Source organism: Crocodylus porosus, unplaced genomic scaffold (genome assembly GCF_001723895.1).
Source record: "Crocodylus porosus isolate Cpor-Errol unplaced genomic scaffold, CroPor_comp1, whole genome shotgun sequence".
In the NCBI taxonomy this organism is placed as follows: Eukaryota; Metazoa; Chordata; order Crocodylia; family Crocodylidae; genus Crocodylus; species Crocodylus porosus.
This window is the reverse complement of record NW_017728951.1, coordinates 48,416,313-48,439,109: the sequence shown is the minus strand read 5'-3', so window position 1 is coordinate 48,439,109 and position 22,797 is coordinate 48,416,313. Positions and strand designations below refer to the sequence as shown.

At 42.3% G+C, this 22,797-nt stretch overlaps 2 protein-coding genes across 3 annotated transcripts in view; one reads left to right on the top strand and one right to left on the bottom strand.

Moving 5' to 3' along the window:
- The window catches only part of PLAC9 (placenta specific 9), a 29,777-nt gene extending 25,215 nt beyond the window's left edge, over positions 1-4,562 (top strand). Inside the window, exons 3-4 of one of the 2 annotated variants that reach the window (XM_019555981.1) lie at positions 1,745-1,862; positions 2,903-4,562. In XM_019555981.1, coding sequence (XP_019411526.1) covers positions 1,745-1,862; positions 2,903-2,913 — 129 coding nt within the window. In that variant the 3' untranslated portion in view covers positions 2,914-4,562. Of the gene's footprint in view, positions 1-1,741; positions 1,863-2,902 lie in introns of both variants that reach the window. The other variant, XM_019555980.1, reaches the window with a different exon arrangement.
- Positions 4,390-22,797, bottom strand: part of ANXA11 (annexin A11) — a 53,247-nt gene continuing 34,839 nt past the window's right edge. Inside the window, exons 9-15 of the mRNA XM_019555978.1 lie at positions 22,614-22,693; positions 22,463-22,519; positions 21,339-21,432; positions 18,909-19,004; positions 12,820-12,878; positions 7,128-7,250; positions 4,390-5,161 (exon numbers count right to left, since the gene is read on the bottom strand). Coding sequence (XP_019411523.1) covers positions 5,102-5,161; positions 7,128-7,250; positions 12,820-12,878; positions 18,909-19,004; positions 21,339-21,432; positions 22,463-22,519; positions 22,614-22,693 — 569 coding nt within the window. The 3' untranslated portion in view covers positions 4,390-5,101. The remainder of the gene's footprint in view (positions 5,162-7,127; positions 7,251-12,819; positions 12,879-18,908; positions 19,005-21,338; positions 21,433-22,462; positions 22,520-22,613; positions 22,694-22,797) is intronic.

The following is a 22,797-nucleotide window of genomic DNA, read 5'->3' as shown; positions in this document are numbered from 1 at the left end:
TGGGATTTGCTTGAGAAGCATCTATGGATGTAAGCCAGCGTTTTGCTTGCTTTACTAGCAGCCGCATCATATTGAAGGTTTGTGTTCATCTTGTGATGAGTCATGACCCCCAAGTCCCTTTCATCTGTAATGCTAGCCAGCATAGCACTGCCGAGCCTATAAGGATGCTGCAGGTTTTTCCTCCCAAGGTGGAGAACCTTGCATTTTTCAGTGTTAAGCACCATCAGATTCTCATTCACTCATTTCCTGAGCCTGTAAAGGTCAGTTTGGATCACCCTCCTGTCCTCAGGTATGGATGCTTTATCCCAAAGTTTGGTATCACTGGTGAACTTGGCCAGTCTGGTACTGATACCAATGTCTACATCATTAATGAAGATGTTGAACAAAATAGGTCCAAAGACAGAGCCTTGGGGGACCCCACTGGTCACAGGTCACCACGACAATTGACTTCTATCAACCACCACCCTCTGGGTCTGACCATGGAGCCAATTCCCGAGCCAGAGGATTGTGGTGGACCCAAGGTTGTAGTTAGCCAGTTTTACTAATGGCTTCCATGGAACCTTAATTCCACCCATAGCATCTTTGCGTATTTAACACAGTGCTCCTGTGCATGTCAGAGGTTGTTTAGAAATTGGGCTGAATGCCAAAGATGGGCTGTTTCTTTGCGCTTCTGTTTTATTAAGATGTTTTGGTCACACCTGATATCATGAGCATATTTAGTGTTAAAAGATTAACACGTGTTGCAACAACTGTTACAGTCCTAGGAGCACTGTAGACAGTTAAGCACATAAGTAAATGGTTTTAGAGATGGTGGAAAGCCATCATTATTAGGAATGTATTAACTTGCTGGATTCTAAATATTTGATTAACAAATTAAGACATCACTTAAAGTATTTATAAACATATCCTGAGGATACTAATCTCATTAACAAGGTGCTTTACAATTCAAGGTTGCAATAGTTTGTCCAAGTATTGAATTAACCTACAACAGAACCAACTCAGTCTACCCTAGAGCTCAGTCTCAGACTTGGACCCTGCACAGTCAATTCAGCAATGACCAATTCACCAATTGTTCAGGCTTCCCAAAAAGTCTGCAGAAAATAGTCGAGTTCTGAATCCTGCCCTATTTTTTTTATTTTATTTTATTCTTTTTACCAGCAGCTAGATTGGAGTATAGACTGGGCAAGTGTGTGGACTGGCAAGCTCAGGCTGTCTAATAGTGATGTGGCTTGGTTTATATTAAACAGTATTACTTGCCTGAAGTCACATATTATCAGTATTAGGTGACTGAGTATGGTAGCAGACTGAATAACAGGGGGAGGTGGCTGCATCACTGCAGGTATTAAAATCCAAATGGAACCAATGAATGGACTTCTAGTAAAACCCTTTAGTGTCTTGCCATGTTTTAAGCACCCACAGAATTGATATGGGTAACTCATGCTCAGCTCCTTTGACCTAGCCTATCAGTTGGTATGAGAGAACAACAAATGAATCCATTCAAGTCCTTCTTCTAGAGCACCTAATTTCCAAGCATTTCAGCTAGTTGGAAAAAAAGCAAACACGATTTCATTTCTCTTGGCCACCAGGGGTCAGCAAAACTCAAGAAATATGAAAGCACTAGAGCGTTCTACCAACTCCATCAGCTAGTTGAGGCCTTCAAGGATTTAGCTAGTAGATTTTACAACACATTTGCTACTCTTTCCTTCATCCTGCACAACTTTCTCTCTTTTGTTTTTATTAGCAGGTAGAAAAAACAGTGGACTATTTGGATTCAGAAGTGAAGGCACTGCTCAATACCATCAGTGAAACAGCGTGGAATGTCCCTGTTCCTCCTGGGACCCCTGTCAAGGACATTTTTGATGGTATTGATCTCACTGAGATGTAGCAGGGTATCAGCACAGTTGGCAACAACTACTGTTATACTATTCCATATACCCTATTATCTCTGATGTAAAAATATATGTGGAGATTAACATAATCTGCAAACAGAGGGACAAAGAAGACCACTTCTGTTAGGCCCTTTAGATGAATAGCACGCATCACCAAGTACCTGTTAGTCCCAATGACTAATATTTTATCACACGTGATTTTCTCTCTCTTTTTCCAAGTCTCTCTCTCTCTAGGAGTTTGTCTGTTTCTTTAAACATCCATGCTGAGGTGCGTTTATATTAGAGAATGCAGGCTGAAGAAATATGTACTTGGGGTACACATTCATTCCAGTCTCAGATCAGCCATCAAGAAAATCCTCTCTCCCTGTCAGTGGGAGAAGCTGGGATTAAAATTCAGATCCTTGGAGTCCCAGTCTATCATCCTGTTCATCACTATACCAGGGGCGGGCAATTATTTTGGGCAGAGGCCAGTGACTGAGTTTCAGCAACCCAGCGAGGGCCACATGACAGGCAGCCCAGGGCAGATTAATATTAATTTTCTGAATTTTTTAGGGGCCCCGTGGGCCAGATAGAATGGCCTGGTGGCTGCATCCGGTCCCCAGGCCGCATTTTGCCCACGCCTGGGCTATACTGTCCCTCCATTAACGTAAATTAATTTTCTCTTTGAAAAAGTTGTAGTTACTATAGGTGAGAGCTATCATTGCTAATTACTTTGGGGTAATGTTAGAGGAACTTTAAAAAAGTCAGATGCAAATTTAGTTTGTGACCAAGTGTTATGTACAAACTGCAAGTACAACATATGGTGTAGCAGGGTTGGAAGAAGTTATAGATGGGTCCAGGAATCAGACTGCCAGGATCTTACCCTCTGATCAAATATGTCAACAAAGTCAGTCTCTCACTTCACAGAACTATCCCCTTGCTTTTAAGGGACAACTGCCGTACTTAGATTTTTCAAGCATTCATTTAGTCTTCCTGTCACCCAAAATTAATTGCATTAAATCTTCTCTCCACAGATGCCAGCTGAGCACCAGGGAGCTGGAAGAGATCAGAATATAATAAGTCATTGTTGCTTTTCATTGTTGCACTTTGTGCTTTAAGAAATTTCAGAATGGTTCTAGATTTTGAACTGGGATAAACAGTCCTGAATAATAAATTACCTTTTTCTGTGCTTCTTTAAAATAAAGGTATTTGCTTTTCCATGCCATTTTAAAACTCTGTATCCTACAGAATCCAGATTCTACTCTTCACCAAACCTGCACCAGATATCCAAAGATGCAGGTCCTTAGCCTCTAGACCACCCCATACACAACCAGCTAAACACAACTTTCCCAATCTCCGAATAGCCTGTTAGCCCCTTTCAATGAAAAAATTAAGCTCTTACTACAGGTGTGCACTGATAGAGATGCACATTCAGCTGCATCTTCCTTTTAGAATTCAGTTAACACACAAAGAGGATTTCTGACAGAACAGACAGCATGGAGCCTTCTGACTCTGAACACCTGCATCCTTGCTGCTAACTGAAGTAGGTGTGTTACTTGTAAATTAAGTCACTTGTATATGAAGCTGGACTCTAAGCTAAGATGATATTACAACAGCATTACCCTTTTAGTAAAGATAATCATACCTAGAGCTGAATTAACTTCAAACCCAAAAGGCGCAGGCATTTATATCAAATAAAAATAAAAAGGTTGAAGCCCAAGAAGCATATTAGCTCAAGCTGTTTATTATGTAGGCAGGCTATTCCCATTTTCTTGACGGTTTTAAACAGGCACAGGCTCAGCGAAGCTACAGAAAGGCAAAGTAGGTTTTTTAAAATGAGTTTTCAGTCACATGACACCTATCTACCTTTCACCTCTCTCTCTGGGACTCAGGCAGGCTCTTCTCCACAGAATAGCACAACAGATTTTATGTCACCTCAAACCTAAATTTGGAAGGGCTGAGATTCTCCCAACATCAACAACAGCATGGCTTATTCTAGGAACAAGCTTCAGTGGGTTAGCAGTAGGGTGGAGGGAATGATAATCAGGAAAAAAAGAAAGCATGTATTTTTAAATAGTCTCTTTTTACTAATTGGCAGTTACGTGCTTGGAGGGGTCTGCTCCTGCCAAACCTTTTTTGTACATTTTGTCATTTTCTGCTTTCCAAAGGAGAAGCTAATGAGAACGTGTGCTAGTAAAAACCTGAAAAATTCTGAGTACATAAAACCAATCAGAGCAGGAAAATTATAAGAGCCAGAGTAGAAAGACTTGCATGCTCCATGTAAAAGAGCTGACCAGAGGTTACATAAATCAGATGCTCACAGATCATACCGAGTTTCTTAACTCAAGAAAAACTTCAGTTTTGTCAGAGATTGAGTGACCATTCCTGCAGCCAGTCTGGCACAGATATTTCTTTATCTGTTCTCTCAGAGTTTTTCCATGGAAGTTCTAAAAAGGTCCTTTAAACTGAGTTATAATATAGGACAGAAATGTCTGCACAAAAGTAAAGCTGTTCTAGGAAGTTTACAAGATAGATACCTTTAATTTTACAATCTGCTTTTAGATACATATGCTTGATTTTAAGGCACAATTAAAAACATTTACTGGAAAAGTTTTTACTTGCAGAGGCTAGAATCTTGTGATATTTGCATTGAAGAACATGAAATAATACAGAGCGAGTCTTCCTTAGGAAAAGGAAAAAAAGAGGCATTTGGCAAAACTTCTCAAAACAATCTTGATGCAGAACAACAAGAAGGCAGTTCTATTCACACAGGAGGAACATCACCATGAAAGCACTGCTGTGCACAACACAAGAACATTTGCATTAATAAAGTGGCACATATACTGTCCATACAAAAGAAAAAATTGAATCACTGAATCATGCAGTAAAGCTGATTTTTGTACCAGAAACAAAAATAGTATTTCAGCTTAAGAATGCAAGCAAAAATAACCCGTTATTCATCTGGAAAGGAAGAAAGTAAGTGTGTGTGTGTGCGCGCGTGCGCACATGTGTGCGTGCGCGTGTCGGAGGGGTGGAATTAAAGGGCTAAAGAATCTGGCACCTGTGCTAAAATAGATATACTATTTTTGACTGAAAGGGATGAGATACGGAAAATTAATTTTACAAGCATAACAGCTTCAGGAAAATAAGTCGCCATGTCTGGTTTTTGAAAAATGTCATTTTAAAGCAATAACATAAAAACAGCTGCTTTTTTAAAAAAGTGAATGTTCCACTTAGTCATTTCCACCACACAACTTGAGTAGGATTTTCCGGTAGTCTCCTGAAGTGTCACCCTGACAAAAAATAAAGGGAAAGAGTTAGGGAGAGAAAGCCATTTTGCAACACCTTTTCTTTCCCCCCCACCCTTAAAGAAGAGAGAACATGCAGTGTAAAGATCACAAGGCTTAGATCTGCTTTAAGGAGCCCAAAGAAATCTAGCTATGAAAATGGAATGAGAATTGCTCATTAGTACTCTGCATTTCAAGTTCAAATCACAGCTGATAAGGAACCGACTTCAACCTTAGTACAGATCCATAGAAAGTTCCATTCTCTCTAGGTCTGACGGATAAAGATCCTTTGGAAACATATGTCTTCAGATTAGAATTTGGATTCAAGAAATTTTCCAAATAACAGGTGCCAAACCTCCCTTAAGATGAAGACTACATGCAGCATGTACAGAAATACAAAAAAAAAAGTCAAATAAAGAAGCTTGATTTTTTTCCTTCATTATTTTCTCTGATGTTTTCATAGGGGCAGATGGAGAGTCACTGCCTACTATTGTATCATGACTGAAGTAAGGAATCTGATACCAATGTTTCTATCATGATTCTTTTCATTTTAGGGCATGCTGCAGGTGAAAAATAAGAAAGGGAGTGAATCTAGATTTGACTAGGTGGGAGGGGACAACTTACAATAGCTAAATAAAAGTGAACCACAGAAGTCATGCTGTTGAAAAAATTTTGTCCTTGGAAGTTGCTAAGTAACTTAATAACTGACAGGGCTTGACAACCCTTTCACAGGGCTAGGGCAGCTACTGCATTCAGCTCCAACCTATTTTGGTATTATGGTTGGCAACTATTTTGTTTGGATTGATATGGCTATAAATAAGGTTTGACCAGAATAAATTTTATAATTTACTTCAGTATACAAGTACAAGACACTATGTGTAGGCTGAAAGCATAACCATATCTGCAACATGTTAAATGACAGAAGCTTATAGAAAGTATCTTTACATACCTTGTGACAGCTGAGGGCTGTTACACATTAAAGGGGGTAAGAATTAGAACTTAATCCTGTTCAAGGAAATTTTCACCTATGCTTAAACATGCATGCGATTTATGTGTGTGTGTGTGTGCATGCAAACACATGTACATTTCACACTGTGCTCTGCCATGTTATTAACAATACAGGCTAGTAACCTGAACTGCCACGTCCCTCTCTGACCTTCAAGGATATTAAATATTTATTAACACTGGCAATTCCTACCACCATGTAAAAGCTGTTTTTAACAATCAAGCACAAATATTGCCTCTCATTTTTTATTTAGGTTTACACATTAAAGGAAAAGCATCCAAACCCAAGATAGAGAGTCTACATGAGCATCAGCTAAGGGGAAGATAATTATTCTGTATAGACCATGGGCAAGGTATGCAGCTGCTAAATATTTTCTTTGGCTGTTACTACAGCCCAAGATACCACAGAACTGGGGAAAGGGGTGCCTGCCTATGTCACCTGTCATTAAATGCATGCCAATGAATTTGCTAGCTGATCATATCTAGCCTACTTGCAAAACAACATCTGTGGAGAGGATGCTCAAGCCTACTCTGTCAGGTACTTAAACAACCTGCGTTACTATAATATTTGAGCATCTCAAATCTCACAATATCACACTCGTAAAGTAGGACAGTAACATTACTCCTGTTTTACATATGGAAAACAAAATACGTAGAGGCTAAGCAATACATACAAGTTGCATGAGGAGTGTGGCAGACAAGGGATTTTCAGGTCTCCCAAATCCTACTTTAGTTCTCTAACTAGTCCACCCTTCTTGTCCTTGCTGACCAGAAGGCCTCTTCCTACTCTTCTGCAAGCAGCTCCAAACACAACCAAATAGCAGCTGTTCCACACTACTTGGGAATACAGACAGCATTGTCAGCATTGTCAGCTGCACTCACTGCATCTTTCACTAGAGCTGTGGGGTGATATTCTATGGCCCAAACAAGAATTAATGGGAGGAAAACCCAAACTCTAAAGCCTTACTGTAATGTCCGTGTAGAGAGATTTTCCATACATCCGCTTGTATTCTGCACGTATATCCAGCAGGTCAACCTCACTGCGTGAAACCATGATTCGAATTAGAGTCCTGTCTTTTGTTCCTGCTCCCTGTAGAGAAACCAGTATATTGTGTTAATAAAAAATGCAAACTCCCAACAATTAAATGGGCAGAAAAGTTTTTTACCAAGTTGCGCCAGCACAACTCGTTAAGGTCTATGGGACCAAACCAGTGTAACACACAACAAAATTTGCTTTAAATCAGGCTTAGAGACTTAAGGGTATATGCAATGAAGCACCATGTAAAGAGACCCATGTTAGCTAACAGGTTATATCCAAAAGCACTGATATATTACACAACACTGAAGTGCCCTGCAAAGATACCATATTAGCCCAGAAGCAGTATAGCTACATAAACAGGGTGCTCCACCCAAACTAATTTGTCTTCCTCATCTTGGTCTTTTGTATAAACAATAAATACAATTGCAGTTTTGGGCAGATCTTTATTTTAGACACATATTCTGGCTTTGAGAATGTTAAACAGAAGTGTAACAAAGCATGAAAAGGGGCAAGGCACCTGCAGTTTTGCAAGCAACAGTTCTCAATTGAACTTCAACATCATGCAAGCACTTTGGTGAAATACTACTTTGCTAGACAGGCAGTAGGTTAGCAGACACCCTCCTGCTCCCAAGTGAATTGTGGTAAAACACACTCTAGGACACAACCAAAATAATTACGGTATGGGTTTACTTGTATGGCTATATTTATAACCATAGGGGGGAAAAGAAAGAAAAACAAAACAAAAAAACATATCCAAAAGAACAAAAACAAAAAATCCCCCATACAACTTTGATAACACTTTTTGTAAAGAACCACCAGTAATATATTGCTTTACAGTAAGTCTATCCTAGTATTTTCAAGCCCATCTGAGCCTGGCAACACCATTAACAGCCTGTACTGAGTTGAATTTAATCTTTAATGCTGGGTAAATTAGTTTTATTCTATCCTTTCATAGTAACTGAACAAATCCAATTATATTATCATTGTTATATAATGACAATGATAATGATTAGGGTTGTGCGAAACAGCTGCCTCATTTCAGCTTCAGATTTGGCTGTTTTGGAGGACAGCGATTCATTTTGGTGTTTCAGATCACTGTTCTGTTTCAATTCGGCTGAATCCGTTTCAGAGTTTAGACACTGTTTTGGTGATTTGGTCATAGGCTATAATGGGGAATCACTAAAACGCCTATAACTTTGTAATTTCTTGCCTCGTTCAGATGAAAATTGCAGCAATGGTAGCCACTTCTGAGGGCACAAAGCCTGCCACGTTTCAAGGAGACAAGTGCAGGGGTTTCTGTGAAACTGCACCTCAAACTGTTCAAAGCAAAACTTGTGACATGTGACTGTGGTAAGGTGCAGTGGGATCAAACCAGCAGGGATGGTAGCCTGTAACTGGGGGCTTTCCCAGTGCTTTTACCTGCTACATTCTCCTTCCCCTCCCTGCCCTGCCTTCAGCCTGTCCCTCACCCCCTGACACCTCAATTTACAGTTTCACTAACTGACTTTCTTGCTTGTATTGCATGCCAGCCTCTGGCTTCTTCACTATTCATTCCATCCAGGAAGAGCAGGGGGCCTTCCCAGTGTAGGTGAAATCTCAGCCTGCTCACCTGTTTCTGGGCCAATTACCCACGTCATAACTTGATGGAAAACTGATTCAGATGTTTCCCAGGAAGAAGGCTGCCCATTTAGAACCCTGATGTCTGCGGTGACATGCATCTGTTCTGCAGCTCCATACCTTCCCTAACACTGCAGCCCATACTTCACAGATGGCATCCCAGGCAGCTAAGATCACCTGAACTGTACTGCAGCCAGCAAGCCTCAGGCCTCTCAAAGTTCTCACAGGTCTGGGCTTCCCCTAGCTAGGGCTGTAGTGTGGTGGCTGGATGTTATAAGGCACCTCCTATCCACCTTTCACCAAGGAAGTTTGCAGTCCTGGCATTTCTTGGGTGCTGGCACACCACCAGCAGTCCCACCAGGCCTCCAGCCCCGGCAGGGTGAAGTTTCAGGTCATGCCCAGGACCTGGGTCCTCCTCCTTCCCCACAGCCCCAGCTCATACCTCCAAGTTCATCCTGGCACGGGAGCTCAGCAGGGACATGTTCTTCCCTTGCTGGTTGGTGATGCAGTGAGTGTCCCCTCCAGCTCTGAGAGCAGGGCATTAAATAGTTTAAAAAATAAATAAAAAGGAAATAGGTGCGGATGGAGTGAGAATAGTGGCACTCACTCTGTCTGCACATGAAGTTGGGGAACCCCAGCAGCGGGAGGTTCATCTTGAGGAACACCAGCTGCTCCACCACACCAAGATCCAAGGAGGTGCGGTGGAATATCACAATATCCCCAGCAATGCTGAATAGCTTGTCACTTGGAACGCTGGTTGGTGGACAGGACAGGTGTTCCCGGGCAACTGTGGCCAGATCCTGTCCCATCTGGCTGCGGTTTGCCCAGTAGGCCAAGTGGTCACATAGCAGCGCTTCCACGTCCTTGGTGAGATAGGTAGCCACCAAGGCCTCAGCGCTACCTGCCTGATGCTGGGGTCTGGTGCCTCTGGACTCCAACATGGAAGCCATGCCCTTGGCCCACAGTGGCAGCGCCTGTGGTGGAGGACACTGGCTCATGGATGGAGTGCTGGCAAGGGACAGTGGATCCCCCTCTTCCACATCCCCTTGTCTCTACCTTTCTGCCTCCCTGATCCTGTTCACCAGCACCTCCGTTCAGCGGTCAAGGGTTTTGCTGGCGCATGCTCCCTTTCACACTCGGGTTGCAGATGGCCGCCAGCACAGGGACCGTAATGGACCTCAAGGGATCCAGCCATTTCTTGATGCCATCCTTCAACCACTTCACCAGTGCCTCCACCTCTGGTGACAGTGGCTTGCCCTAGCCAGGAACACTGATCCCCTGGAACTTCTCCATTTAGTTCTGAAGCTCCCTCACTACAGGGTTCACCTGGCTAAGGAGGGCATCGCCAGTGCTGATGGTATTGGTGGTCTTGAGGAATGGCTTGAGGACTACCAAGATCTGGGAGATGGTATCCCACTCAATTCTGTTAATGGGGCCTCTGATCACAATCTCATGGATGGCCTTCTGTTGCTCAACCAGCCTTTTGAGCATCAGGTATGTGGAGTTCCACCGAAGCTCCACATCCTGCATGATTTTGTGCTGCGGGACACTCAACTCTTTCCGTTTGTCCCACAGCATCTTGCCCCCCCTTGATGCACTAGTAGAAGTAGCCCACCACCTTCCTGCATTTTGAAATGAGCTGGCTGGTTGTGATGGTGCCCTCATCAGCAGCTCTGTCTCCCTCCAAGGCATCCCTGACAATGAGGTGGAACTTGTATGTCACGCAGCGCATGCCAACAAGGTTGGCATCACACACCACCTTGACCATATTGGTCCCATTGTCAGTGACCATGAACCTGTGGGTGAGCTCACCCTCACCAACAAGCCACCCTTGCACCATGCAGTTCATGGCCCCATGATCTTGGTTGCTGTGTGGGACTCATCCATCATCTCCACTTGAAGGAGAGCCCACTGACAGCCTGACTGATGGCACCAGTACCCTATGAGGGAGAGGTAGGAATGATCTCCATCCCACCCTGGCTGCTCCAGATGTCCGAGGTGAAGTGTAAGGCCACCTGTGGACCTGCCTTGCACAGATCCTCCTTCAAGCACTCCCTGCATGCCTCATACAGGGAGGGCACCACCATCCTGCTGAAGGTGGTGCATACAGGCATGCGGTAGGATGGGGCCATGAGCTGCCTGAACCCTGGCTGCTCAACTAAGGAGAAGGGCTGGCCATGCAGAGCACGCATCTCCCCAATGCTCTGGGTGACCTTGCTTACCTTGGGAATGTACCCAATGCATGCATGTGTGTGCGTGTGCGTGTAATCTACATCTTCTATGTCTTTACTATATCTTATTCTTCTTCTATCTGTTTATTTCACTATAACTTATCTTCACTATATCGTCTTCTATCTGCTTACTAGATCTTGCCTCTATAATATATTGGAAAGGTGTAGCCAATCCTTTCCAAAAAGAGGAACTAGCAGGAGATCGACTAAGAAGCCGGTCACTGCAGCCAGCCAGTACCTTTCACGAGATGTTGCTTCCAGACTTTTTGCTCACAAAAGGGAGAGAAAGGCCTCACACAGAGCCTTATATGCTGTTTCTCTGTCCCACCCCCAGAGCACTGAGATTGGAAAGGACCTCAGGGACAAACACTGGCCAGCTACAGATGTCAATATCAGAGCAGTCCTTCCCTCCCTCTTCTGAGTTTCTATTTCCCGTAAACCTGCCTCCGAAACATTTATGAAACGTTTTGGATGGTTTTGTTTTGAAGATGTTTTGGAGCCTTCCTGTCCCCGACGGGCCTTCGTGAGTCACTACTAGGACCCTGGCTCTCCGTGTCAGTGACCACTCCCTTTACTGGGCGTGGGTGTTACCGTGGTCGTTCGTCCTCCCGAGTCACCAACCCTGCTCTCGCCTGCCACAACTTGCTGTTACACTAGTGGGGCGGGGCTAGTTCACGGGTCCCTCAGTGGCCTGGGTCTGATTCGTCGGTTACACCTGGGGCTCCTGCCACCCCTACACCCTGGCCTCACGCCACCTGTGGCCTCCACTTCCCTGTGCCTGCTCACTGATGGCCCTGCAGGCTTCTATAGCAGCCTTCGTCTGCGAGTTTTCCCCAAAAACCTTGGGTCACTCCTACCCTGACGTCGGTTCCTTCGCGCCAGCCTGTATTGGCGCCTTAGCCCTACTACAATAGATACTTCACCACAGACCCATCACCCTACACACCGTGAGCTACGTGCCTCCTCAAAGGGGTTCTACTGTACTGACTACCTCGCTGACCCACCACCAGCACCCTATCATCATGCCCGGGAGTAATGCCTCCCGGCTGTTTAGAGCTGCACCCTTTATCCTTCAATCAGCGTCCTCTATTCTCGGCGGCGATCCCGCCCCGATCTCTCTCCCACCAGGTGATCCTTCGGCCTCTCGCCCCTCTTCAGCAATTCCCACGCCCACCGCTTCGGCACTTACTTCGGGGTGCTCTGAATCCTCTTAGGGGGCCTCAATCTTTCTTTGCTCACCCGATCTAGCACATTGAGATCTATCCGCTAGCGATCCAGTCGTTGTTCCTTCTCTCCGGGCCACCGTCCTCTCCGGCACGCTGGCTCTTCGCCATTCATCCCGCAGACAGCTGTTTGATCCCCTTGCTATCCACCGCCTCCGGAGCAGCAGCTGCCATTTTTAAATCCGCCGGCCAGCGTCTGACGTCATCGTCAGCTGCCGGCCGCAGCTGTACGAGCCGCACGGACTCTCCCTCCGTCGTGGCGTCTCTCTTGTCCCACTTTCACGGTAAGTTTTCCCTGCTTTCTCGGGCCCTGGGACACTTCCATTTTGTTTTGGATTCGGCGTTTTGGGTGCCAAAACAGGCCAAAACACCTCCAAAATGAAAATGGCTGCCAAAATTTTGCACAGCCTAATAATGATGATAATGGTAATGACAATATTATCATTGTTACTATTATACAACGATGTTTCAGTAAATCCAAGGTATTTAAGCTATCAGCTTTTAAAAAATGATATACAAATTTAAACACTCTTGGCTACAGGGACCTACCTTTATAGCTTTATAGAGTCTTTCAGCAAAGAATGCTGGAGTATTTTTGAGGCATTTAACTGCAAAATAAAAATTTATTAACAGGTTAGTTACAGCTAAATACAGCTAGCTGTATTTAGTGAGCTTGTTCTGAAGCAGACATTTGTTTTATCTTTGTAAAAATATATGACCGATGCTACTATCACCTACACATCCCATAAATACAAGCTTTTAATTTGCAAGGCTAAGCCTGTCCTTTTATAATCAAAAAGGTTACTGTGAGGCCATCATTTAACACTCCTATGACTTTCATTTTCTCTTTTAGGAAATACATAACTTCCATGCTAGGAATGCCTCTTTGGATCAGCAGATTTGGTCTAGTTATGGGACTAAAGTTGGGGAGCAAAACTACGTATTCCCTGGCCTCTCTCAGTCTGAGAAATTCTGCAAGATTCAGGTCTAAATTCAGTGTCTTGTCCTACAAGTCCCAAGGAGCAGCTGGCCTGGTCAGATGCATACTATTCTCACAACTTTCTAGTCTCTTATTGTACTGTCAATACTCAAGCTTTTCAAAAGCTTCACAGCTGGTTTCACTCCAGCTGGTAAAGCTAGGGTTTTTATAACAAAAGAATACCAACAATAGGGTTTTAGAACACTGCATGGCATAGTATTAAGCCAGCTAACACATGCAACTAATAGCCACTCTGATCCACCCAGAAAGAGGTAGCAAGTTACAGGTCCTTAGATGGAATGATGCGGACACAAAGCCATACAGAGTTTGTATTCTACTTGTTCTGGAAAACAGGTGTAAAATAGGATTTGATATTAAATTATACTAGCAAATCAAAATGAAATTATCTTACTACAGTGAAAATTTTCAAGAGTAAGTGCATAAAGTTAGGCTCCTATGGTGCCTGTACAAGAACGTGTAATTACAGCGTGTCAGAGCAGACTGGATTAACTGAGGCTGCTGGAGTGTGGTAATACCTGCATTCAAGCTTTAGTTCAAGTGCCATCGCTGCCATTTTTAAAGGGCACTGATACACAAGACACTGCAGCACTCTAATTAGAACAGCTCTTGAAGCCCCTCCAGTTAAAACACCACCTCCCCACCCCCAGAGCACATGTAAAAGTACTCTTAGATCCTAATTAAGGGACATCTTTACCGTAATGCTGAACATTCAGAACCTTCCAAAGACTTCAATTTATTTTGGAACCTAATTAGTTTTAGTTTTCCCTCTGACAATCTCAGCATCCTTTTTCTTCCTTTTTAATTTTTACTTATTATTATTAACCACAGCCAGCTACCTTAGGACTTTTGGAATTCTTTACTCATTTAACATAAAATGACTGGAATTTACATTAAACCTGCTTTACACAGGAAATAGATGTTTAAGAGACTAAATCAAAATCAAGCTCACAAAAATCCCATCCATTATCCCAACAGATTTATTCACATTGATTTGGTATTTGATATGCATAAACAATCATGCAGTCTAAAGCAAACTGTGCAGAATCTATCCATACATCCCCCTCATAAGAATATTATATGGAGAGGAAAAAAAAACCCATGAACGTCAACCAATTAAGATTGGGGTAAAACATAATGGTCAAATATGAAAAAGTAGCTATTTTATTTTATAGCAATACATATTTCTATAGAAAAATTGTAATTACAGTAAAATCTCTGTTATCTGGAATGAGCGGGGGGGGCGGTTATCTAAAAATTCTGGTTATCCAAGTTATACTCAAGGAAGACAGTGCCATACTTGTTGTGCAAATTTTCAAAGAATTAGTGTATAATACATTATAATAACATAGTCTATAAAGAATAAAACAGTATACAGATAAAAATGCCATAATAGTCAGCCACTCCAAATGCCAGGGCACCCAGCCGCAAGCTGCTGCAGCAAGCGGGAGGGGTGCGCATACTCAGATACCCCACCTGTGCACCCTCAGAGTGGCACAGCAGGCAGCAAAGTGGCATAGCAGCCCACTACTAAAATTATGGTTAATTTAGTGTTTTGGTTAGTTAAATGCCATATAGCAGAGATTTTACTGTATTCTTTTAATTGAAGAAGATACAGATGAGAGAGACAGCAGTTAACATAGTTGTCCAGGATGTGCACCACTCACTTCAAAACAGAGAACAATGACACAACATGAAATGCATGTGTTCTGATTACTACACCGAGTTAAAATAGTTCACTCGCACTCCAAGATATTTTTAAGTTTGATCTAAATTACCATCTGTACAGTCCAGCAAGCTTTAAAGAAAATAAAACCAAAGAAAACAAATATTTTCAATTAGATTTTTTGCACATAAGGCATGCAACACAGATCACAGCAGGGGGTAAAGGCTGATATATGCATTAAAAGTGAATCAGTACAAGATGATTAAGTTATTTACTGAATGTTAATGCTATTATGTTCTCTCTGTAAAGGATTATTGCTTTGCTTGTACTCAATGGCCCCTATCCCATACCTACTTCTATGTGGGAGGCATCCTCTAGTTTTCTAAAGTCAACACTATGTTGGGTAAAAGTTCTCCCCATAAGGATTAGGTTGCAAGAGCTAGGCTGAGAAGTAAACATTATTTGTTCTGGTTGGATTTTTTAATGTATTATCTTTCAGTGTGAATATGAGGCTTAGTAGTTATCAGTTATACAGTGGTAACATGTAAACACAATACAACCCAAAAGCTATTATTTCTATTGTGTATGTCTGGCTTTCAGTTAGCACTCAACAGATATAATGTGAGTGTATCAATCATGGCAAAAAGCAGAAAAAAAAAAAATCTCACTGGGTGCATCTACACCTGCTATTAATATGCTTTAGGCTTACTGTGCAGTAAAATACTACAGGTGCAACCTGTTGGCAGCAGCCTGGCACAGGGCTGCTCCCACCCTGCTCTGCCCCCTGCAGCTGCCAGGGAGAGCTCCAAGCTCCCCCAGATGCTAGCCTGAGGACTGGCAAGGGGCACAGGGGCCAGTCCAGATGTGCATGGGGCTAGGAGAGCTCTGCCAGCTGCAGCAGCAGCTAATTCCTGGCCCCGTGCACATCAGCCAGGAGACAGCTGCCACTGTAGCCAACAGAGCTCTCTTGACCCCATGTACATCAGGACACAGCTGCTAGCAAGCCCCCTGCAAGCTGGGGCTTCCCTGCCTGGCAGGGGGTTTGCCGGGAACTGTCCCAGGTGTGGGGCAGCTGCTAGCAAGCGTCCTGCCTGGCAGGTCCCTCCCTGCTCAGCAGTGGGCTGACCAAGAACTGTTCCACAAGCACCTACCAGCAAGCCCCATTGTTCCCCCCACTCAGCAGGGGGCTTGCTGGCAGGTGCCCCACTTGTGGGACAGTTTCTTGCCAGCCCCCTGCCAAGCGCAAGGGCACAGGGAATGCTGGCAGTTGCCCCGCTTGGGTTGCGAGCCTCCACCCGCCCCCTGGAGCAGCTCAGTGCAGCACCAATTTGGGAAATCTGGAGCATGAATGGGGGCTGGGAAGCCTGCCTCTGCTCACTCTTCAGAGCAGCTCTATGCTGCTTAGAGCTAGAAACTTCAGAGCTGCTCCAGAGAGTGAACAGCAGCTAGGTTCCCAGATCCTGCTTGCTCTCTGCATCTCCCAGTTCTGCACTGGGAGCTAGGAAGGGGGGCAGAGAGCTCCCCATCCCATGGCCCCTTGCTGCCTAGGCTGACCAGGTGCAAGTTTGCAGGACAAATGCAACACTATGCAGTAACTACCATGCAGTTACATTAGTATCTATATTTACAGATATTAGTTAACTGTGCAGTAGTATAATTTACTGAGCAGTAAGTGCTTTGCATGCGTAGACCGTGACCCTACTGCACAGTAGATTAGTCTACTGCACAGTAAAGTGTCTCGTGTTGTAGAACAGTGAAACTCCACGCATGCGCCATATGACTAGAGATGAGAAGTTTCTAGAGGGTTTGAATTCTCAACCATGATGAAGTCATGACCTACTTTTAAGGTCTGGGCATGCGCCATGTATAATGGTAATGCAACTGTTTATCAATGTTGATATGTCAATTAATAAGGAAGTTATGATAATGTTTCTTGTATTGAGTTGAAATAGTTTGAATCGATTGATTCTTTTAAGTACTGCCCAGATTTGAATTTGATTGGGTATAGCGAAAGGGGCGATGTTTGGACCATTGGGTGAGTGACAGATGGTGTGATTAGAAGGCTACAAATCCTGTCCAGAGCAGCCAGCAGGGGCTCGGGCTGGAGCTCGCTCTCACTCTAGCTGGATAGTTCTGACTCAGGGTTCTCAGAGTGCGGGAGTTCATCAAGTGCAGATTCCTTGCTGTGACCTGGTCGTCGGGAAGCTATAGTTGGGTAAAGTATCACACTTTCCCTATTTGAGGTGCTGAGTACCTAAGCAGGGAAAAGCTAGAAATCTTCAGGGACTGTCAGAGGGTTTCTCCTGCTGACTGAGGCCCAGAGTGTTCTCATTGGCCATCTATGGTTTCTAGGCTGCCTGTGAAGTTGCACAGCAGTTAACCGTGTAGTGACTGAAGCTCACTGTAATGTGTAGTTGACTGGCTGTGTGACCAGGGACACTGGGTTTGGGGTGTGCATTGGGTTATTGTCTCATCGGATGTATTTTGTTGTGTTGCGGCTCAGGTGTTCCGGGAATATTGCATCAGGTAGTTGTTGCACGGGTTTTGTTGTGCAATACACCTTATATTGCTCAACCTATGACCTATGACTCCAGCTGACTTCCTGCCCTTTGGGCAGGGGGCTGGACTCAATGATCTCCCGAAGTCCCTTCCAGCCCTAATGTCTATGAAATCTATGAAACCTACCTGTGTTGTAGTGTGTAGCTACTCTTTCTAACTCTGAGTGGGGTCAGGCAGTAGGTCAATGCTCAGGGAAATTAACTTACTTTAATGCCCCTGAACCCAACTACCTGTGAGTCATATAGGATTAAAGACCCTCTGGATTAATTAGTTAATTGGCATCCCCACAGGCAGTCCTTCAGTGTTGACATGCCCATTGTGATTATACTCTCTTGACCGTACAAAGACCATTGTATTGACAACTTGGCCAAAAAGAAAAAAAATGTAAGCAAAGTTAACTTATACTGAGAGCAATCACTCATAAAACTACATTTTAAAAATCTGTTATTAGGAAAGGAAGGCAAGATACTTGCAGTATCTGTGCACGAGGTAGGGACTGAACAGAATATTTTAAACAGAAAGTAACTTTTGAAACATTCATAAAATGAGCCTGCAATTTTATCATAGCACAAACAAGTGACCTGAGTTTCCTATCATTCAAGCTAGCTGGCATTTTGCTCTTGATTTCAGCCAGAACAGACTCGGACCATACATTTTTATCATTGCGTCCCAGTCTGTCAGCACTAGACCACATTAAATGAAAAAAAAAAAAAAGGGTAGGGAAAACAGTTTCATAACAGGCAATTGTTAAAAAGGGGTAAAACAAAGCAGAGGTGAAAGTAAAATAGACTTACCAAACTCCTTTACAGAGGGGAAGCACAGTTATTCTAATTTGTGAAGGTTTAACCCACCTAAATGGCTGTTCAACAAAACGGGCTCTCATCCAAAGCCCAAGAAAATCACTTGGAGACTCTCTATGGACTTCAATGGTATTCTGATACAATCCTTACCCTTGAAATCAATATACAATAGCCAAACTGGAAGGATTTAGCAGCATACGGTTAAGTGATATATTTGGCTGCAAGTTCAAGAGTACTGAAGATACCCAAGTCTCTTAGACTTCAGCAGCACCTAAAAGTGATTAGCTCTTCTGAAAATAATTACCCTTTAGTTTAATGCATTTTAAATCCCAAGGCTGTTCAGAGGAAACCTCACCCTTCCTTCCCACACAAGTTATTTGTCTTGTTTTAGTACCTGCAGGCAGTTTCTCTAGAAAGTTCAACAAGGAGGCAGAAAAATGAAAACACAGGTTGAGTTACCTTCATAAAAAGCAACCTCTGCAGTACCAAAAAAATACATTAAAAAATAAAGATATATAAAATATATAGAAAAAACAAAACAAAAGCAGTTCATTCCACCACCATCATCACTGCTAAAACTACTAATATAAATATCAAACAAAAATGAGAAACATACCTACTGCCAACATGCCCCTTTCCAAGTCCCCAGACATCTCCCGACATATGCTCTTCTCAATATCACGGTTACACATCCGCTGGTACTCGCTGAAAACTACATAGAAAAGAGGAAGTTTTTAACAATCAACCCTTTAAGGGAGGTGGCTTTGATGCATGCTGGGCAGGTATATTCTTTTCATATTTGGAAGCTACTTCTAAAATGACACTGATTATAGAACTCAGTTTAAATCCTTTCCTGGTATGCATGTTAATTTTTAATGCACTAAAGTTTTTCCTAAGCTCTGGCCTTTGAGGAGGTATCACCCACTTGTTCTGCCCCATTTTTAGGCTGTATATTTTTACTCTTTTCTGCCCTGCCTGTAGAGTTACCCATGCAGGATTAAATATATGCAGCTAGGTACTGGCTTATATGTCCCTATCTTGATTTTGTTTCTTCAAAAACATAGGAAACAGCATCTCTAATGGAGGAACTATATTTAGTGTTGCAGCATGTATGGAACAGGTATCTGTGGCCAGTTTTATATACGGGAGTCAAACTGTTTCTAAAAGATTTAGAAAACACCTGTATTATAAACCATTTTTTACTTATCTTTTAAAACTTTATTTTTTTAAATTACTGTTTGTATTGAATGCTCATTCAAGCTGGAGAACTAATAATCTTGGTGGTCAAAGTGTTTCCTTAACCACAGAAACGCTAAAAAATGAACAGTCATATATTTGTGTTGTCTTGCCAGTGTATCTGTACTCTGTCCTAGAGATGAGAAACAGATGCCACGTTTGTCCTGGGATAAGTCATTTTATTCCAGGATAAAGCACAATCAGAGGCATCCAAGTCCATTGTTCTAGGATAAATCCTAAAAAGGTTTATGGGATAAGTAGTACCAATTTATCCCAGAACATGGCAAAGTACATCTGAACAGTTATCCCAGGATTGCAACATTGAATCAATAGCTGAAAAACAGCAGTGCATTTAACTGCTTGCTAAACCCCATTTTAAAAAGTGTGGTATGTGTACATGCCAATCCTGGGATATTTCTGTTCCAAGACAAAACACAAGCACAATGTGTTCAGGGACAAATGCCATGTCTGTTCCTAGACTGAGATGCACAGCTGTAGGAAGATTGTTTATTCTTCACTCTCCATTTTGACCTCTTTGAAATTATTAGTCACATGGAAACAAGTTTTTAGTCTTTGCCAGTTAGGACTGGCTTTGAACTGGCAACTTAACAGCTAACGCTGCAAGACTCCTTTGAAAATCCCAGTACAAAAAGATTTATATCCTACTCACAAATTCCCTTATCCATTCATTTTATAAAAGTGTGACAACACAGACCAGATAATGCTGATCTTTAAGGCTACAGTAAATTGCTTGCTGCTTTTTTGCTTGTGAGCAACATGTTCCCTAGGATGATCAGGAATGAAAAAATGATCCTCTTCTCTGCATCTCTTATCTATCCTGGGCACATTGTTATAGAAACCCAAATGACAAATGAAGTCTAAAGTGTCTACACAGACTTCTTTTCTATACCATGAACAAGGGAGACTTGTTCGTGGCAGAAGACTACTTTCAGTGATCAGGATGAAACTTTAATTCTGAGGACGAGGGAATGAAAGATACTAAAATTCATCTGAAATCAGAGTGATGTTCTGAAACACTGTACCTGTGCCTTTATGTTAAAATTAAATTCTGCTACATTCTGATCAATAGGTGGCAGCAATAGTTGGTATTATTAGGGCACTCCTGCTCAGACTGGGTGGTAATTAAAAGCTAGATACTAGTGTCAACTTGTGTACTCTAAAGCTCTTCCCCATTCCTGACATACACTGCAGCTGTATCTCAGGTAGCAAGGGTGGTAATATTTCTAAGTAAGAGAGAACGCAGAAAACTTGTGCTGAGGTACAGAACCAGAGGCACTATTAATTTGGTAACTGAAGGAAATCTAGTTGATAGTGGCATTTAAAAGACAATTCACCTACCCCAAACCTATCCAAGATCACCCAGTATTTGCAGTTCAAAAGAAGCATGAAGTGTGTATGACAATTACAAGCTTTGTAAAGAAAAATTGTACATTACTGATATGACTGTCACAAAGGAGTGCGTGCATGCATACATGTAAACACCCATAATTAAAGCAAGAACTTTGCAACTGTTTCACAAAAGAACTATTTACAAATGAACCTCTATACTAGGTTTTGGTTTGTTTTTTTAATGAGAGAAGGACAGACCAAGAGACTCCCCTGCTGTTATTCAGGGAATGTCATCAATACAATGAAAACCATTTTTAGAAGCAATATCATTACCCTCCTATGACACTCAGGACTACATTCACTCTATTTTTATCTTTATGCAAGGAGAGGCATAAAGTAAAACAAAATCTATTTACCATAAGTTCCTAAGCACACATTTAGGAAGTCTAGATACCATTACCTGCCCTTAGGTGAGGTCTGCTCCTGGCACAAAGAATGGCATTGAATTTGGACTCATCAGTGCCTAGGCGGTTCTCTCCAGCAGCATATAGCTCCTAAACACAAAAGAGAATCACACTTCATTAGTTGGTTTTTCCTAAGCTGGCTAGCTGGCTTTTCCTGTCACAAACCTGTTATCTGTGCACTTCAATATTTTTCCCCTTTCACACTCATCCCTTCCTCTGAATACTACTACTAAACAGAAGTGTAGGACTAGCTAGAGTAGGACTAGCTCTAGTCTTTAGGTGGATTAATATGACTATTATTTGTATCTATACATTCCATTGAATGCTTCATCACAACAGCTCCAGACTGAACCCTACACCAAGAAAAGAACATTCATTTGTTCAAGTGAGCGCAAGTAAATTTTGCCAGTGACATGGTTTTGTTTCAGGTTTCATCCTAAGATGCTTTTCAACACTTCCTGAAAGGCTTGTGTTTCTTCTCTTACCTTCAGGACAAAATACACCCCTGCAGAAAAGAAGTGATATTGCTATTTATAATATACCAGGGTTCCCTTGGTATAAAGAGCTTACTTCTCCTAGATAATCAGTTAATAAACATTATAAAACGGTAACGTATTATTAGATCAAAGCATCTCCTGGCTGCATAATCCCCAAATTAACACGCTTTGAGCTAGAGATACTGCAGCAGTTGGGAAGAACAATTTGCTTCTGCTCTGAAAAAGCATTTAAAAAACTTAGGCGTGTTGAACCCACCCCAACAGAAATGGCTTTCTCCAACAGACCACACATTTTCTGGTGGCAGATATTCAGTCCAGTTTTTTTCTTTAGGCATAAATGTGTTGCAGAAAGGAAATTACTAACCTAAAATCAATTATCTACCATCTTGAACAGGAGTTACTTTTTTTTAGAAGTAATATTTAAAAAGGCTCAAAAGAAAATATTTATTACAGAATCCAACTGAACAACAGTAGCAATGACATTTTGTAGTAATAACAGAATGGCTAAAAATAAATTAGTCACAACTCAGTTTACCCAGCTTTAGTGGCACATATCATAGTAAATGCATCAGGAACTGCAACTAAAACTTCAGATACAAAGATGAGATAGACTTCCTACTAACCTGAGCATCTCTTTGGACAAGTGACATGTCAACATTTGTACTCTCATCCCTATTTCCCTGTGAGAAATAAAATATACCAAGATTAATACATCTGCTTTGTCGTTAACCAAAGTCTGTTATGAGTGTTACCTCAAAGCACACATGCAAGTACCTGAGCAAGTGAAATTAAAAGCCGCTGAAAGTGTCCAGATGTGTCACTTCTTATGGCTTCCTCCAGAGTTTTCTTGAATTCTGAAATACAGATATACAGTTATTATATCCAGCTGCTCATTTCTTAAGTAGATGGTAATTAAAGCCTGAAATACCTAGTGTACACCTCAAATTTGTTTTATATT